The following is an 18,289-nucleotide window of genomic DNA, read 5'->3' as shown; positions in this document are numbered from 1 at the left end:
ATTCGCATTCCCCACAATCGTTTGCATATTTCCCGTGTCTCCCTATTCTATGGAGGATGCGTGTACAGAGATTCCAACACTTTGACCTCTGCTTAACATTTTCGGCTGGCTTTCTTGTCTCAGTCCGAAGTGGCACAGTGTGTGTATAGAATTCGACGTGATATCGATTCTCGACAGAGACCATTATTGCATGCGAGTACCATACATTCTTGTAGCTAGACGCGCTGTAAGTCTTTGCCAACGGGGATGCGCAAGAGATCGGTCGATCTGAGATTGAGTGCGGGTTTTGGGTTGGCGGGCTTGATCGGCTACGCGGGAATCTGCTCGATGCCTGTCTGCGGCGCAACATGGACAAGCAAAGTGCGATGAGGGCGGAGGCAGATCCAAGAGGCTGAGGAGGCGGACTTGGTGCCGCTATACGGGCTTTTGCATGAGACTCGTGCGTGGTCGTCCCCTTGTAATTCGCTTTGAGAAGAAGGTGGAAGAGAAGCTACCTGGTGGAGTGACTGGAGTGTGAGTCGGCTAAGCCGCTCCGTACCAGAGTGCGAGGCTCGAGCCGATTGACCTAGAGTCGAGAGGTCCGTGCTGGGACAAGTGGGAAATGTGGACGTGACAGAAGGCAGAAGTGTGGCAGAAAGAGATCGGGCATGCATCCGCTGATCGAAGCGGGCGCATCGAGTCTTTGACCAGCGGTTGGCGCACGCGAGTAAGTGACGTAAATGGCATGGCGCCGCAGCTTATACTATACATGGCTTCGTTTCCTTTTCCTCTGCCCTTTCCTGCGTCTTGTTGCTGATTCCTCTCCTTCGGACAAGCACGTATATCTCGATACCACACCCACACACATCTCGACATTGACAACAGGCACAATGAACATTGCCGCTATGCTGGAGCCGACTTCGGTTGCGCCATACCCATACATGGCATCTGCATCATCATCACCACCACTAGAGCCGCCTTTGCAGCAGCGTCTGCCTTCCATCACCCATGTCACTTCGTCACTACCCCCGCAGCACCCACTACAACCTCTCTCGGCACACAACATGCAACAGCACATGCACATGATGCCACAACCTCAATCACAACCTCAATCACAACCTCAATCACAACCACAACCACTGTCCTCGGTACCACCACCACCACGACACGCTCTGCCACCCCGCCTTGACTCGCTGTCCTCGGTCAACTCATCCACCCAGGGCTCTGTTGAATACACTCCACAGCCTAATGCACCACCGCCATCATCACACCGACCCCGGAAGACCAGCACCGCACGCAGAGACTCTTCGGCCTCTTCATCACATACGAATCACCACCAACGCCGTCGCCCCGGTGGCCAGACAAAAGCTGCCTGTCTACCCTGTCGCAAGCGCAAATCAAAGGTATGCCCCGTCTTCCTTCTCCACTCTCCTTTTCATACCCTTTCCATCTACCCTATCATTCTTCCACTCCACGAGTCCTTGCATCGCCTCATATGCCTGTCTGAGTCAAGTCAGAGTCTTCTGCTTACCACTTTTCTTCCAAACAGTGCGATGGCGACCGACCTTCATGCAAGTGCTGCATGGCAAAAGCCACAATGTGCAATTACAGCGTTACCACTCCAGGCGTGACACAGCAACAAGCCATCAAGAATGAACTGGATGCCTACAAACGTGTCTTGACTCTGATTCGGGACAGCAGCTCAAGCGATGTAGAGTCCCTCGTCAGAATAATCAAGGCACGGAATAGTTTGAATGATGCCGTTCAGGATATCCACACAATGACGATGCCGCTGAATTCTGATGGTGGTGTTTGAACCATCAAAGCGAACACCAATCGCGAACCAGAAAAACGAGCATCTACAGAACGAGCCCGCTTCCAAAACAGATCCATGACGACGAGAGTATTGGCGTCTGGGCAGAGAATCAAGGGCTCGGAGATTAATCCCGACAGGCACCGCGGACTTCAGCTTAGGTATAGCCTCCCATGGTCACCGAGAAATTTGTGACCCTTGCGGCGTCGCGTGTGTTATCAGACAACCGACTGCATAGAGACCAGCAAGGCAAACAGACTTAGCTGCGCTAATTCACAAGAACTCATTTTCCGCTCATTTCGAATCATCTTCCCCTTGATCGAAAGCAACACGGCAATTACTCCGCACCCATGAAAAAGGTTGTCTTTCCAACTCGCTTCCAGAGGCTCGATTCGCTCAGCTCACGTGAAACACACGACGCTCAGAGAGCCGACTTCACAGAGCGAATGATTGGGCAAAGAAGCACCGGAGTGCAGTACGAAAGAAGGGGGGTGGGCGTGATTGAGTCGACCAGTATTGGAACAAAGGACTATCTGGCGATCGACGCTTGTCCGGAGCTGCACTCCTTTGCGAAGCCCATTGAAGGAACAAACTCCGTTGGGGGAAATGGATAAAGAAGGGCGGGCGCTTTGTTGGCTTTAGCGTGTCACTCGGTTTCGGGGACAAACAAGCCGACGGGTGCAAAAACATCACATGTATACCTTGAATTTTTGAGGGATGCATCTCTATGTGGCTTTAGCGACGTGTGCTCTCGTCTCCCTAGATCTTTCTTTGAGAGACACCAACCAAGACGTATGCTACAGTACGCGTCGTTCGCTGCCCTAAACCATTTGCTTTTTTCTTTTTTTTCGTTTGCGAATCTTTGGCGCGAGTCGAAAAGTCTAAAAAAGTAGTTGGCGGTAGGACAGACACACTTCCGTGTTCGGGCATTCGATGGGAAATGATAGGCATCTGTTGCGATCATGATAGCTACATTGAAGCCAACAAACCCAGCCACGCCACGCCAAGCCACTTGACTTCCATCGTCTTCTCATCCAGGCACATCTTCCGAGAATCCGTACTCACACGCCTTTTCCTACTTGTTTTTCCGGTACTCGCATAATTACAAGACCATTCTCTCTCTCCAACTCCGGCCACCTTTTGTTTCCCCCCCAAAAGCCCACAAATTCCGAGCTTCACGATTCCGAGCTCACGATTTTCCCAAGGGCTAGTGAAATCACCATAGTGCTAGGTAGGGACCCTCCGATACAGAAGGACGAGGAAAGTTGGGAGATTAAGGTCTGCTATCCGTAGAGGCAGAGAGTCTCTTCGTCTCCCTGTCTCCTCGTCTCCTTGTCTCCTCGAAAATGGAAAGAAACAAAAGATGCAATTTTATTCTATTCGGAGGTATATCCGTTTTTTGATAGTTCACCTATTTCAGGAGTTTGATATGGGTCTTTTCGCTTATCCGGAGTTGCGCCCGTGATCTGTTCTAATATGCTATTGCGGGAAGAAAACTCTAAAGAAAGAAAGGAGATAAAAGCAGGGACAAGACAAGCGGCGGACCTGGGTCCTCCCTCCCCCCCCCCTTCCTCGAGGGTAGAAAGGGTTTCTGTCAGGTCTTGGGCTTGGCTTCGATCCTCTTTTACATTGACCCCTCCGCCGTCTATAGTGAATGCAACAGATTGGATTTTTGTTCTGTTCTTCTAATGATGAGGCCATGAGGTGATTGTGGGGATTGTAGTGGTTAGAGGTGAGCGAGACATGCATTCACGGGCTCGGGACTTCTCAACATCCATATACGTTTTTTTTTTTTGGTTCGGAGATCGATCCGGTTTTTGGTTTTCATCTTTATCCCCCTTCCTTCGATTCGAAGCACATCCCGTTTTCAAGGGAACACAAGTTCTCGAAATCGAAAATCGGAAAATGCAAAAAGTTGGAAGTGGAGATGAGTTTCTCCAAGAAGAAAACAGGGCATGGAGGGGAGTCTTTTGGCATCTGGAATCCTTCTTCTTTGTGTTTCTTCGCATGAAACAACACTAGTTGTGGATACAACACGCTACAGACTCCGGAGCAGTGGGTCCTTGGGGAACTGACCACTTGACTGTTATTTCTGAAGATCGAGGTTGCAGGGCACCGGAGGAAGTCATGGAGCTGTAGAACAGACGGAACCAAGGTATCCGCAAATCTTAGGAGTCAGAGCAGTAAAGAGCAAGATCTCCAGAGATACTCCGAGTAAGGCAATCGCAACCATCGATTATTCCTTTCCGAACCGCCTCACGAGTCCCTGTTTGACAAATGTCCTTTGTCTCCTCACATTACTTCCACGAGTAACAAATATCGACAAAGTTGAATGCCATCAAACATGACTATAATGCTTCTTGGACGGGAGCAAAAGAGAGAAAGAAGCCCACAACGTCACGATTCATCGTGAGATGCCGTTTCTGACGGCTATGCGTGACATGGAGTTCTGAGCATGCGAAAGAGAATGCGGCAAATCTTTAGTATCGATCATCATGGGGCGCTAGCGCAACCAACTCCGAACTGTTCTACCGGTGGGTTCAAAGATCCGAAAGGGCAACGGGACGCTTTAGTGTGCGGGCGGGCACCCTTTGCCACCTTTCCTGTTCCTGGTTTCCATGCCAAGATATACCCTCGTTAGTTGCATGCATTCCTGCAATCAGAACTCGGAGCCTGGTCCGTGTTGATCGAGAAGTTCTTTTGGAGTATTGATGGCGGAGCTGGAGCCGCTCTGCTTTGACGACGGAGCTGGAGCCGCATGCTTTGTTGTGTATCAAGCACTTACTGAGCGGGAATGGCGCCGATCCGGTTATGGATACCTACTTTGTTATGCACTTCTAGCGACTGTCACGGATGGTCGGACTGATGGGCTTATGCTGGCTAGCAGGGGGTGCTTTGCATATCTTCTGTGGAGCAACAAGGGTGGAGTAAGAAGGAAAGGAAGGGCCTGAATGCTTTACTGATGCGACTAGGGTAGGAGAAGACGGTACGAGGTCCGAGACGAGAAGACAAGGAGGAAAGATGACCAAAGGGGGGGTTGAGTGGGCCTGAAAAGAGGCACAGCTGCAGGACTTACAATCTATATGCTTGTCAAGCATATACTGCAATCTGCTTACCCGGTAATATCTCTTGCTTTTTTCCATTCATATTGTAGAGCCAGTCGATGAGTTAGTCTTGCACAGAACGACGCTTGACGTTGAGTGGAGAGGTATGTGACTGGTTGACATCAAGTCTCGAGCAAGTCAGGTATACAACCCTGTCTTTCCTTGGATGGTGGCGCATTCGAAGCTCTACGCTGTCCTTTGTTATTCAGAACAGGACAAAGTCAAGAATGGCATTGGATCTGTGACAGAAGAATGTATGGTTATACATCATTGTAGCTAATACTTCCTAAACTCTGTCAGAAAGTTTATCCATGGTTGACTTGACACACTCTCTTCGGCTCTCAGTCGAGTGCTACCACATTAAGACGCAAAGTCACGTAGGAAAGACGTGCATTCTGCTCAGAAGATTAACGGGGCTACGAGCGTAGCTCATACTGACGACACATATCGTTGTTTAGTCCAGAGTATGCAGGCAGATTTTAGGCTCCAGAAGCGGGCGTACCCAGGACTTTCCTGGAAGTCGAATCTCATATCATTGCCTATACTATGGCATATCTAGCGTCTCAATAAGCAGAGTCTTGAAACAGAGTTTTAGTGAAGGTGTCAACGCACACAAGTGCTTAAGGAAGAATGAAATGGGATTTGCTGAAGAGATATCCTACCATAGGCGGAGTGTAACATTGCCAAAGTGCTACACTACGCCTTTCTTCATCCCTTGCTTTCCATCTTCTCCGTCACTCAACACTAAAAATCAGTCACGTTCAGAAAACGCGTTGCCCTTCTTAGTCACGTTCCCCAAGGCACGATATTTCGCCAAGAAGTCGCGGTATTCTGGCGGCTCAGAACTTGCGTCGAGATCCTATGGTTGAGATTAGCTAACAGGTACGAAATCATGTGGTAGACTACCTCAGAATGACAAATTCAATACCTCATCAGTCAAGAGATGGTCTGGAGAATAGAGCTTACCCTTCGGTGCTCTCGGAGGAGGATTGCGCGGCGGTGAACGAGATCTTGAAAGACGCGGTTCTGCTCTGAATGGAAGAGACCTTCGCGGTGGTCTTCTCTCCCTCTCACCAGGAGAGCTGTGAGATTCATCAGGCATGCCACCACGAGTACTCTTCTTGACGGAAGTCAAGGTTGAAACACCCTTGATCTTAAACTCAGGTGAACCATCATCCGCAGGTGGTGGTCGTGATGAGAGTTTGTGGCGGAGTCCTGTGGAGTAGAACGTCTTGTTGCCGTCAGCGTCGATCTCAACGACGGTCTGACCAGGATAGGTGTTTTGAACGTGCTTGACAAACAGTTTACCCGCCATCACTGGGACTGCAGAACGGGCAAACTCGTCCTTGTACATACCATAGAGCTCTTGCTGGATCACTCTTCCATTTGGATCCTTTATAAAGTTGTGGCGTAACCACTTAGACGACCGCAGAGGCTCTGCCAAATCAAGCAACGGACTAGGGCCTGTGGGGACAACCTTCTGTGGTGTACTGGTGGCACTTGAGGCGTTGCGCTCGACAACAGATCGCCTCAGATCCTCGGCTACCGCTCTGGGAGCAAGAGGAGCGGCTGGAGGTGGCGTTCGATGCGGCGTTGGTGGGACTGGTTGTCTCACACCGGGACCTGTTTGTGGGCATACAGGTGCACTGGAGCCGGCAGGAGGCCTTTCAACGACAGGTGTCTTGTTGAAGATGGCTGCCAGCCTGGCACGAGTCAAAACAGGAATCCGGCCAGGTTTTATAGTGTTCTGAAGGTGTTCACGCCAGTATGTGTCATAGTCGAGGACCTTACCGCCATTAGCGATAGTCCGACTGGCCCATGGTAGGAATTCTGCTGGCTGCAAAACCACATAATCGTCCCAATGTGAAGGGGGAATATCTGAAGACATGTGCAGATTCTTGCATAAGGTTTCGAAGGCTGTTCGATTACCCTTGAAATTGCGCTTGACAACCAATTGACGAAGCAGATCGTCAATCGTCAGCGACAGCGTAGCGTTTTGAGAGGGTCTCAAAGTCGGTACAATGGGATGGCCGGATCCCAGAGGAGCGGGCCGGGGCGGAGCAAATCCGCGAGGACTTGCAAATTTACACACAACGCTTCTTTCGCCGAGAGGAGTGCGATGCTTTGCTTCGAGGGCACTACATGCTGTCTCGATATCGGCGAAATTGACGAAGCCTGACATATTCTTAGCAAACGCAGAAACAGGACTGAACTCTGCAAACATCTGCTCAAGTTGGGTATCGTCGATGAAAGCAGGAAGCGATCCAACCCAAAGAGCTCTTGTCGGCTCGCCAAATTTGCCTTTCTCTATCTCTTGTCTAAGTCGGGACTTCGAATCACGCATGCGCACGTCTGCACGATACGAGGGTCTAGGTGGCAATGAACTGACGGATTCTGTGTCAGGACCTGCCCTGTCTGCGGAGAGCGGTTTAGGTGGCAATGATTCTTTGATGCGTGCAGCATCGGGAATAGGCAATTCCGGAGCAGTGGACTTAGCTCCAGTAGGTGCAGCAACCTCAGGCTCAGGGACAGTAGGTCCTGGAGGTTCAGTTCCCGGCGCAGTCACCTCAGGTTGTGGAATAGCAGATTCGAGAGGCCCAGTCTGGGGTGCACTCGCTGGACGATAATCTATCCGATCACTCTGTGAGCGCCATTGGTCAATGATAGCGGCCCTACTAAGGACGTTAGGGTCAGGTGGCTTCGCCGACTCGATCGGCGCTTCGTCGATCTCCATTGAATCAGGCTGCGGCTCCGTGTTCGCAACAGGCGACTCTGGATTCCCCTCCATCTCATCATCGTGTTGTAATATCGTTTGTGGCGTCAGCGATTTGCTCGCAGCTGTATCATGATCGGGGACCTTCTTTCGTTCCGGGTCTGCAAAGAATTCGCGCTTCCAACGAGCTTGTCTCAACAGGATTGTTTCAGCTGACTGTTTTAGTCCCCAGTCGGATAATCGAAGTTTTAGTGGCTGAGGTGCTGGAAGGTCTGTGACAGTGGTTCGTGGTTGCTCATCAACGATCCGGTCGTTCTTGACTCGGGATTGATCGTCTATGACAACATCATCATCAGTTTGATACTGAGCATTCGTTACTGGTGCATCCTTGAGTTCGCCGAAATCCCGTTGGATCAATAGTCCGTCAAATTCACCAGCCGGAGGATCCACCGAGAGTTCTTCAACAGTCTCACGAATTTGCGGACTTGCGGCATCTTGGAGTACGGGAGATGAGGCTGAGTCAACTATCTTAGATAGAGGCCCATCATGAGATGATTCCCCTAAGATGAGTGATCGCGACTCGGTAGCCCCGCGCTGTGCCTCGGGATCTGGTCTTGGGGATGTCTCTTCAGGTTCAGGTGAGCTCAACGAATACTCGGGAAGTTGTCGCACGTTCGACTCTGGTGGAAGATCATCGTCAGAGTCAGAACCATAGCTCTCGTTAGATAAATAATCTGGAGGTAGGCTGGAAGGTATTCGAACAACTTGTCTACCTGCTTCAAGATCGTCGAGCTGCATGAGATCAGCGCTACTGTCTGGTGGAAACTCGCCAGGAAGCAACCTAGTTGGCGGTCGCCTGTCTGGCTGTGAGTTGTCTGGTAGCTCCGATTCCACAATATTGATCGAACGCCGAAGGGTATCATTGCGATATCGCGGCACAGCATGATGTTCGGGTGATGAACTCCACGACAGAACACTGTTCTGGGTTCCCTGAGTCACGGGAGGAGTGTTCGATAGCCTCACTCGCCGCTCTTGTACACCGCCTTCCTCAATCTGCTTCGAACGTTCGCTCCCCACTATCTTCGCTGCTCGTTGTTCTGCAGCTTTTTCGATCTTGTTGAGGTCTTCGACCGGGATATTGGGATGAGGGAATTTGGTTCCAGGTCGGTGTGGCCACCATGAGAAAGGCTTATCTAGCAGCTTCCGTTGGTTGCTTGGAATTGATCTTCGCGCGTACTTGATGAAAAGAGTTGAGGGAGCTCTATACAGTGGTTTTGGAATGCTGGAAGAAGCCTCATCCAACAGGTGCGAGCTTGAAGTGGCCAACGAGGCTGGCAGGGCCTCCGATTGTGATGGCAAAGGTACTCTTTGGGAGGAAACTCTTGGTAAAGAAGACTGTGTGACTTCCAGAGACTCTGGCTGAGCTGAGGTCGGCGTGTTACTTGGTATACTAATCTTGGGTAGCGTCATCTCTTTAGGCGCAAAGTGCACAGCGGCATTGCCTTTCGGAAAAACGCCGCTTTCTGCTGGTCCGGAAGCAGGCATCTCGGCGAGGGGAATCTGTGACTGGAAGTCTTGTGACAAGGATTGCGAATCAACTTGCGATGGCGCTTGTGCTTGAAGATCGCCAATTCTAGTAGCTGGTTTCGGAGGTGGAGCCATCTGAGCTGACACGCCGCTAATCAGTCGTAAGGCCTGCTCACGATCAGCAGAAGTCGAAGCTCTCAGACTCTGGCCCCTGCTCGATAGCAGGCTTAGTAGTCTCTCGTGTTCACGAGAAGCACTTGGCTGAAGCTGTACAGGCTGATGCAAATTTAAGCCTGTCTGAACAATGATATCTTCATCATCGCTGTGCAGACGACGCCTGACCAATCGATGAGAACTCGACTGCTTGGAAGAGGATGGCGAATGGGGACGCTTGAAGGGGGTGTTTCTCTCGACGACTTCAACACGATCATGGGGAGGTTCGGTCACTTCCACATGCGTATTGTCATTCAGAGTGGACGGCGGAATTGTCTCATGGACAAACGCTGGCGGGTTTGCTGGCTGATTGAGTTGTTGTAGCTGTTCCAAGAATGTCCTTATTTGGCTGACTTCATGGATAGGAGTGATTTGGCTGAGATTATTGCAGGAAGCATTGGAAATGGCCAAGCTGGAAAGTAGCAGCTGGACACGGCGGGCATTATCAATTAGATGTGTGTAAGTAATGCCAGATATAGTGGAGGTGATTGATCTAGTCTCGACAGAGGACAGCAGAGAGGAGTATTGTTTCTGGAAATCATCTCTAGCCTTGGCAGTTACTCTAGCTCGCATAGACACTAGGCCGTCAGTAACTGTGAGGTCTAAATTCTGGACCTGGGCTTGTCAGTATGTCAAAGGTCGCCAAGATTGATCGACAACAGTGTCGACAGACACAAGCAGAAGGGTTGAGGAACGACTGACCTTGAGCACACGCAACTCTACAGCGGGCATGTCGAGCTTGAGTTTGAGATTACTGCCATTCTCCGAGACTTGAAGTAGCAAGTCAGGCTCAGGCTTGATAGCATGATGTTTTGCAGTCTTGTAAGTCAGAGCATCGGCGAGCTTCTCAGTGACGAGTGGCTCGAGCCAAGGGGACATTATTGATATGTGGCAGGTGATCAGAAGTCATTTGGTGGGATGGAATGGGATGGAGTTGGCAGATGGAGCAAGAGCGCCAAAGTGACGCGGCGTGATTGCCGGAAGACGCGCAGCAAGCAGAAAGTTTGACCAAGTGCGGAGAGATGCAGCAGCCCAGTCGGGCAGTTGCGGCAGGCATCATGGCACAATTAGCCTAGGTGGGTAGGTAGCTAATTACTCTAGCAATCGGCAATCGAGACACTTTCTGCGCCAACTGCTTTTCGCGCTTGCGACTCGACTTGTCCGACATCTTTACACGGCTACTGGAAAAGCCGCGCTGGTCTCTGCTCATCGACTCCAAGCTACTGTAGCATTCTAGTCATCACCTGACGCCCACCTATTAGCCCCGACCGCCAACTTGGACTGCACCCCTCGAAGCACTACCGAGTAAACATTCCACCTCAGTCACCGCACACTCGAGACGGCCAACCTCGATCCAGCGAGCCATGCCCCCACAACTCGATTCCTCCCGCTGAGTCCACTGCCATGCCGACTGCAGCTCGCATGCCCTCGTCCCCACCCTCGAGGCGCGCCTCGCTGTCGTCCGTCAACTCGCCTACAGTAGACAACGACGCTTTGCAGAAAGAGCTGGACCATATTCATACCACTGCCTCGCGCTCAGTCACCCTGACTTCCTTCAGCGACTTTGAGCCCAGCCGCTCCAACAGTCCTCGTGTCACCGGTCCCAAAGACTTGGTCAGTGGCCGCATCAGCGGTCTGTACTCGCGCTTGAGGCAGAGTGTTGGTGCCTCATCGCCCGCCTCGGATACCCATGTCCGTCCTGATAGCAGAGGGAGCCTGGCTGTTACAGACGCCTCGTCCCTGAGGAGTCTTTCTAAACAGGATTCTCCTACCCTGCTGCGTTCCAACCACGCTTCGCGACCCAGTGATGCCAGTGCTATCATAGCAGAGACAGACTTTGCTACCGCTCCCTCGATCCCTTCGTCTGCTGTCCACTCACGTCCTGGCTCTCGTGACTTGACTCGCTCCGTTTTGCATACCGCTGCCTCATCCCCTTCGGCCACACGCGCTTCTCCGTCCCGGCAGGTCCGCCACGCAGACAGCATCCAGGTAGAGAGCAAGAGGTTGTCGCAGAATCTGGACTCAAGACGTTCGTCACAAATTCCAGAGGGGAACCCGTCTTCAATCACCTTGGACAACAGTCGACCATCACAGAACAATGATGGAAAGCGTCTGTCGCAGTTGGATGCACCCTTCATGGGTGCTCGGCCCGACCGTTCCCTTGTCGACCTCCAGCCCGAACGAACCGAAAGTCCGTTCAAACCCTCAGCGTCCCCTAAGCGACGTGACAGTGATGCCTCCTCGAAAACTCAGAACCACCCGAAGCCCGAGCGTCCTCTTCTTCGCGTGTCTGCTTCTCATTTGCCCAACTTACGTATATCACAGTCGTCCATAGTTGATGGTATTCTTGATACCTCGTCTATATACAGCACCAAGCTCACCACACCCGTGCTTGACACACAGCCCAACTTCAACGCTGGTATGCAAGGTCGTCGCGCGCTGCATAGAGAAGGACAGCCACTGGATGCGTCTGATCGGAAATCCACTACCATCCCTGCCCATATCAAACGACGCGTCATCAGCAAGGAATTTTGGATGAAGGATGAAAATGCCCGTGACTGCTTCTACTGTGGTGATCCCTTTTCGACCTTCCGCAGAAAGCACCATTGCAGGACATGCGGTCAAATCTTTGATGCAAAGTGTACTGTGACTGTCCAAGGTAAGCCCTTTGGTCAGTCAGGCACGCTCAGATTATGCAAGCCATGCGACGCCATGATCTATGGCAGTGACGATGACTCGACGGTCTTTACTGACGAGGACGAACCCGTAAAGTCTCCCATCTCCGGTTCCCATATGCGGGACCAAGATGTCTTCAAGCCAGAAGAACCGGGGCTCGCAACACCTTCAATAGGTATTCCAGTGTCGAGGAGGAATAGGGAAGCCAAGAGGCGCTCTGCTGTCATTGAATTCGATATGCAGCCTACGTTAGCACGGCCAAGCTCATCTCGCTCACTAAAGTCCATGACTGGAAGACCGCATTCTTCAAGTCACAAGCGTCACCACTCTCGACATCAGTCCGTACGGCCACTCAAAACTCCTGCGGAAGAACGAGGGCCGTTCTACCAGAATTTCGCCGAAACACAGCGAAGACCGTTCACTGCCTTCCACAATGACAACATCATTGATCCCGACTTGGCTCCATTTTTATCTGATGACGGCTCTGACGCCGACGACCAGCCTAGCATTTACACCGCAATTAGTGATGTTCCTGGCCCTTCTTCGCTGGACAACGAACGGGCTGGTTTCACAAGTTTACTAGCTTCAGCAGTCAAGAAAGGTCGCTCACGAAGGGGCGATAGAAGTGCTGGTGGTCACAGCTTACGTGCCTCCCGTGACTTGGAGCACTTCATGTTTGCTTCTAAGCACCTGCCAAAGCTGCGAAAACAGCGCAATCCAAGCATCGGTAGCGTCGGTGTATCACGTCCATCTCCTCGAAGAAGCCGTAGTCAAAACATGATGAAGACTTTCGAAGCTGGAGCGAACGACCAATCGGTATTTGATATCTTTAACCCTGTTCTTGCCGACCAGGCTCAGGTCAAACGAAGCTCTGGCATGCATGGTCAGAATGCTCCTGCGGTCGAGCTGAACAGGGCCAGTATGCAACATGTTGAGCGTCTTCTGACCCAGCTACTCAAAGAATCTGAAATCCCTCGACGGCGACACTGGCAAAAAGCTCTAATGCCTATTCTTCTGCAGTGTCCCAATGACGTGGACCCAGATGTCCAGAACGGCGACGACATGGACATCAGAAACTATATCAAGATCAAGAAAGTACCAGGAGGCAAACCTGGAGATACGTCATACGTTTCAGGAGTCGTCTTCAGTAAAAACATTGCACTCAAGGGTATGCGTCGAAGCTTTGTTCGTCCCCGCATCGTGATCATATCGTTTGCTATCGAGTACGCGCGACATAATCATCACTTCATGAGCTTGGAGCCTGTTATTGCTCAAGAGCGAGAGTACTTGCGTAACCTTGTAGGTCGCATCGTCACGTTGAAACCACAGATTCTGTTGGTTCAGCGAAACGTATCAGGACTAGCTCTCAACATGCTGCAAGAAGCTGGAATTACCGTGGTCTACAACATCAAAGAATCTGTCCTTGCTGCTGTTGCTCGAATGACACAGACTGTCTTGATCAAGTCAATAGACAAGCTTTCGATCGAGCCTTCTGGCCTGGGACAGTGTTCCAACTTTGATGTCAAGACTTACGTCCACGGTAAAGTCAGAAAGACCTTTATTTGGATATCTGGCTGCCAGCCGGATCTCGGCTGCACCATCGTTCTGCGTGGAGCAGAGATGGAGACCCTTCGCCAAATCAAGCGGATCACAGAATTCATGTGCTATGTTGTCTACAACCTCAAGTTGGAGACCTGTCTCATGCGAGATGAGTTCGTGTTGATTCCTTCCTCGATCAGCACGACTAAATCAACCCCACCAAACATCAACGTCGCTGCCTCCAAAACAGCAGATGTCATGAGAGCCCCAGTCACGCCCACTATCCAAACACAAACTGAAACCGAGACCACCATCCCAGAATTATTAGTCCATATTGAAGACGGAAACCTTGACAGCAAACCAAACGCATTGAATCACCTTGTCGATGCAGCTCGACATGTTGCGCCCGAACCTTCTACCACAACACAGGACGATCAAGACGACGAGTCAATGCCATCGCAGTATAGAGAATTAATCGAGACAGCCAGGACTCGTCTGATCTCATCGTCGCCATTTGTCAAGTTCCCTGAACCCGTACTTCTCGCCAAGGTCCAAGACCAAGAGCGACGAGTTGAACAAACAAAAAGATTAAGAGACAGGTATGATGCATTCGAGGCCGGGCCAGACCATAATGAAAAGAGCGACGAGACTGGAGAGAAAAGTGTTGCCCCCACGAGCAAATTCGAGTTGGTCATACCAGAGATGATCTCGAAGCCTGTTCCTGCTGAACAAAGCAAATCTACTCGGAAATTTCTCCGGGACATTCATGACGCTCAATACGAAATGGCTCTCCACGAATACGGCATCAAGAAAAGACAATGGGAGTCATTCTTCTCGATCAGTAACAATAATCCGTTCAACCCCTTCAATCATCAGAACATCTTTGTCCTACATTCTCTCGTCAGCAATGCGTTGTCTGCACCTTGTGCCGGTCCTGAAGTTCTAGGTCTTTCATTCTATGCCGGCTGGGGAAATGCCGAACTAGGATTGGAGGAAGATCTTACTCTTGGACAATTCATAGAGGAGACTTGCGCCACTGCATCCACTGCTTGCAAACAATGTAGTCACCGCATGTTTGATCACCATCGTCAATACGTCCACGGCGCCGGCCAAATCAGTGTCTCTGTCAAACGCTTCCCTTCCAAATTCCAGAATCTTCACAATACCATTCTCATGTGGTCAACCTGTAAGATATGCCAACAGGAAACTACGTGGATACCAATGTCAGACAACACCTGGAAATATTCTTTTGGCAAATACCTGGAGCTCAGTTTCTGGAGCACACCACTGAAGCCACGAGCAGGCGTATGCCCGCACGACATACACAAAGACTTTGTGAGATGTTTCGCCTTCCAAGGTCTTGCTGTCCGCATTCAATGGGATAATGTCGACTTGTACGATGTCTTGGTGCCCACACCTACCATCAATTGGGAGGTCAATGCTGGGCTCGAGCTCAAGAATCAGCTCTATCTGCACTTCCAAGCGCGTTTGTCAGCTTTCATTGCCTCAATAAGAGTTCGTCTGAACTCTATCAACCTCTCTACTGTCGCGCCAGAGAAGCAGTCCGATGCTTCAGCGACTCTCGAAAAGCTGGCACAGAGGGTAGACAGCGATCATGAGGCCTTGTTGCAGAAACTTCAAGACAAGTACATGGCTTCCAAATTCTATGAAGTCATCCCTCTCAATCGCGCTGTTCGCATGATGGACGAGAAGGCACTCGCATGGGATGAAGACTTTAATGACTTTGAGACGAAGTTCTTTCCTTCAGAACATGATATAAGAAGATTGGCTACTCTCCAGTTGAAAAAGTTGTTCCTCGATCGAGGCGAAGCAGCTGGAATTTCTCATTACGATCTGAATGATGCCGATGAAGGCATGGAAATGAAAGAGAGACCGACTTCGGGCATGGGCCTCACTGATGAAGATCTCCAATCAGAAAAGGCTCAGCACATGCTCACTGCTGTTGTCGAAGAACATGGTCACTCACATCCAGAGGCAAGTAACAACATGAACACTCTCGAACCCGGAGTTCAGAGTACCGAAGGTTCAGACAACCCCATTCTGTCCAAACAACTGTCTCCTAGCGAGATTGAGCAGGCTGTCGAGAGAGACGATGTCAAACATCTCGATCTTGCCGTTCCTTCAGCCTTCTCAGAACCTCCCGGAGATCAAGAGACCCCGAGAGCCGAGAACGGCCTACAAGAAAGAGATACGGTCGAGTCCAAATCTCCCGAGTCATTCGTAACCGATCCCAAACCGTTGAACTCCAGTATTCTCGAACGTATCGAACAGATGCGTTCCGCTGCCGCTGCTGCAACAAGCCCGGAGTCAGGTATGCCTGAATCAAGAATACCACGTCTTGTCCGCAGTCGAGGTCCCATATCTCCACCACTTGGTCGAACGCAATCACAGCCTGATGGCATACCGAAGAGAAGTATAGATTCCACCTCGGAGATGCCAACAATCCATGCAGTTGGCAGTGGTGAGAGCTCGGGTACTACTACACCTACTCCTGGAAAACATCAGAACAGAGACCTAGCCAAGTCCATCGAACTTCGATTGAGTGACCGGCTGGGTGGCGGCTTCATCAAGACTGGAAGAACACAACAATCTTTAATTCCGAGATCTGTGCCGAGCAAGGCCTTTGATAACAACACCCGAGTTTCGGCTCTTGCCAAACACTTTGAACAACTATCTCGTGAGTTCGAGAGAGAAAGAGCGCGTGAGCGTAGGCAGCGAGCGGCTCGACGAAGACAAGTCCGTGCCAATCCTCTGGCTAGCAGCAAACCTGTCGTTGAGGTCTATCGAGATGCTCGCGAAGCGGTTGGTGAGAGAACTGAGCCCGAGGCCGACGAGCCTGCCACGAGCGACGCGAACAATACATCAGATCTGCCGATGGAAGATGCACCCGAATCAAACTCAGACAACGTTCGGGACCATCACGAAAACGATGACGCCACCGAGGATGAGACTGCGGAGTCGACCACTGGCCATACTGATACGGACGTTGAAGGTGATACGACAGACAACGACATTCATCTGCCCTACAAACCTGGTCATTCAGATGTCGGATCAATCTCGGGCAATGGTTCGACTGCATCACCTCATGATGCAGACTCGCACTTGGACATGACATTGCCGAGACACGAGAAGCACTCGTTGATGAAGATGCTTACAAGCTTCTGGTCCGAACGTTCATCATCCGGCTGGATATCGCTCGACTACCCATTGCACTCCAACGAGCACGTCTTTGATGATAGCGACATCATCGTACGAGAAGACGAGCCCGCATCAGTCATTGCACTCGCCCTCTCCTCTGCAGATTATACCGCCAAACTTCGAGAGTTCCGCGGCAATCCCAACGGCGGCTTCCACGGGCACCGAGGCCACACTGAATCGCAATCCAGCTTCAACTTTGCCGCAGACATCAGTAGCAATGATGCCAGCCAGCAATCTGCCATCGAAGCCAGTCTGATCAGTGAAACGGGCACGCACATGAAATACAGCTTCAGCCACAACAACGTGCGCGCCACTTGCAAAATTTTCTACGCCGAGTCCTTTGATGCACTCAGACGCAAATGCGGCGTCAGCGAACGATTCGTCGAATCGCTTTCCCGATGCGCGAAGTGGGATTCCAAAGGTGGCAAGACCAAGTCGCTCTTTCTCAAGACCTTGGACGATCGCTTCGTCATCAAGTCCTTGCAGGAAGTCGAGCTGAAGGCGTTTACCAAGTTCGCTCCTGACTATTTTGCCTTTTGCGCTCAGAGTCTGTTCCATGGCGTTCCCTCTGTGATTGCCAAAATGTTTGGTCTTTTCCAAGTCGAGCTGCGCAACCCTTCCAATGGTGTCGAATTTTCTTCCTATCTTCTCGTCATGGAGAATCTCTTCTACTCTCGCAATCCCACCCGCAAGTTTGACTTGAAGGGCAGCATGCGCAACCGCAAGATTGAGAGTACGGGATTACCTGATGAAGTGTTGCTTGATGAGAATTTGGTCGAGACTATTTTCGAAAAGCCGCTGTTTGTTAGAGAACACGCGAGAAAGCTGCTCAAAGCTAGCGTGTGGAATGATACCATGTGGTTGTGCAGGCAAAATGTTATGGATTACTCGTTGATGGCTGGCTTCGATGACGAAAAGAAGGAATTGGTTGTTGGTATTATTGGTGAGTTGTTTCCCCCTTCTTTGCTCTCTCTCTGTTTTTCCCCCTTTCCACTTTTCTTCTTTGACGAATGCTAATGTCGTTGCTCTCAGATTGTATCAGAACCTACACTTGGGACAAAAAACTCGAATCCTGGATCAAAGACCGCGGCAAGAACAAACCCACCATCACATCCCCCAAGGACTACCGCAACCGTTTCCGCGTCAGCATGATGCAATATGTGTTGCAAGCACCCACAGTCTGGCACTCTTTCCTCGCACCCGGTTTGCCAGTCACCGGCGTAACATTCAATGCGGCTGGCACGGTTGAGGTTAGCAGAAATGGCAATGGGCTGGGTGCTGCAGTGATGGGAGGGGGAGGAGGAAATGCAGAGGGAAGGAGTGTAGCGGGCAGTTGGGAGGAGAGAAGTACGGCTGATGAGGATAGGAGGATTGCGCTGCAGGCCGAGGGACAGGTGTTGGACGATGCTACTATCAGGGAGATGTCGACCATGTCGTTTGTCTAGATGGTGTCACATTCGGAAGATTCAAGAGATGAGGATATTCTCGTTTACAATACCAATTACG

The 18,289-nt window shown here is 50.9% G+C and overlaps 3 protein-coding genes across 3 annotated transcripts; 2 read left to right on the top strand and 1 right to left on the bottom strand.

Annotated features, from left to right (window-relative positions):
* Nucleotides 1-1,331: 1,331 nt before the first annotated feature.
* Nucleotides 1,332-1,753, top strand: M436DRAFT_29407 (uncharacterized protein; the record flags this gene model as incomplete). Its single annotated transcript, XM_013569319.1, has 2 exons — nt 1,332-1,382; nt 1,529-1,753. Coding segments are annotated over 2 exons (276 nt in total), but the record flags the coding sequence as incomplete, so codon positions are not given.
* Nucleotides 1,754-5,647: 3,894 nt separating this feature from the next.
* M436DRAFT_84266 (uncharacterized protein) lies at nt 5,648-10,228 on the bottom strand (the record flags this gene model as incomplete). The annotated part of the gene is made up of 3 exons (XM_013569522.1): nt 5,648-5,755; nt 5,825-9,964; nt 10,052-10,228. 3 exons carry the CDS (start codon nt 10,226-10,228, stop codon nt 5,648-5,650), a joined length of 4,425 nt encoding a protein of 1,474 aa, XP_013424976.1.
* A 1,257-nt stretch (nt 10,229-11,485) lies between these two features.
* Nucleotides 11,486-18,228, top strand: M436DRAFT_52914 (uncharacterized protein; the record flags this gene model as incomplete). Its single annotated transcript, XM_013569374.1, has 3 exons — nt 11,486-13,795; nt 13,994-17,726; nt 17,816-18,228. The coding sequence occupies 3 exons, from the start codon at nt 11,486-11,488 to the stop codon at nt 18,226-18,228; spliced, it is 6,456 nt and encodes a 2,151-aa protein (XP_013424828.1).
* Between the last annotated feature and the right edge of the window lie 61 nt (nt 18,229-18,289).

The sequence above is a fragment of the Aureobasidium namibiae genome (assembly GCF_000721765.1).
Source record: "Aureobasidium namibiae CBS 147.97 unplaced genomic scaffold scaffold_15, whole genome shotgun sequence".
In the NCBI taxonomy this organism is placed as follows: domain Eukaryota; kingdom Fungi; phylum Ascomycota; class Dothideomycetes; order Dothideales; family Saccotheciaceae; genus Aureobasidium; species Aureobasidium namibiae.
Note: the sequence above shows the minus strand (reverse complement) of the source record. Positions and strands in the feature narration are given on the sequence as shown.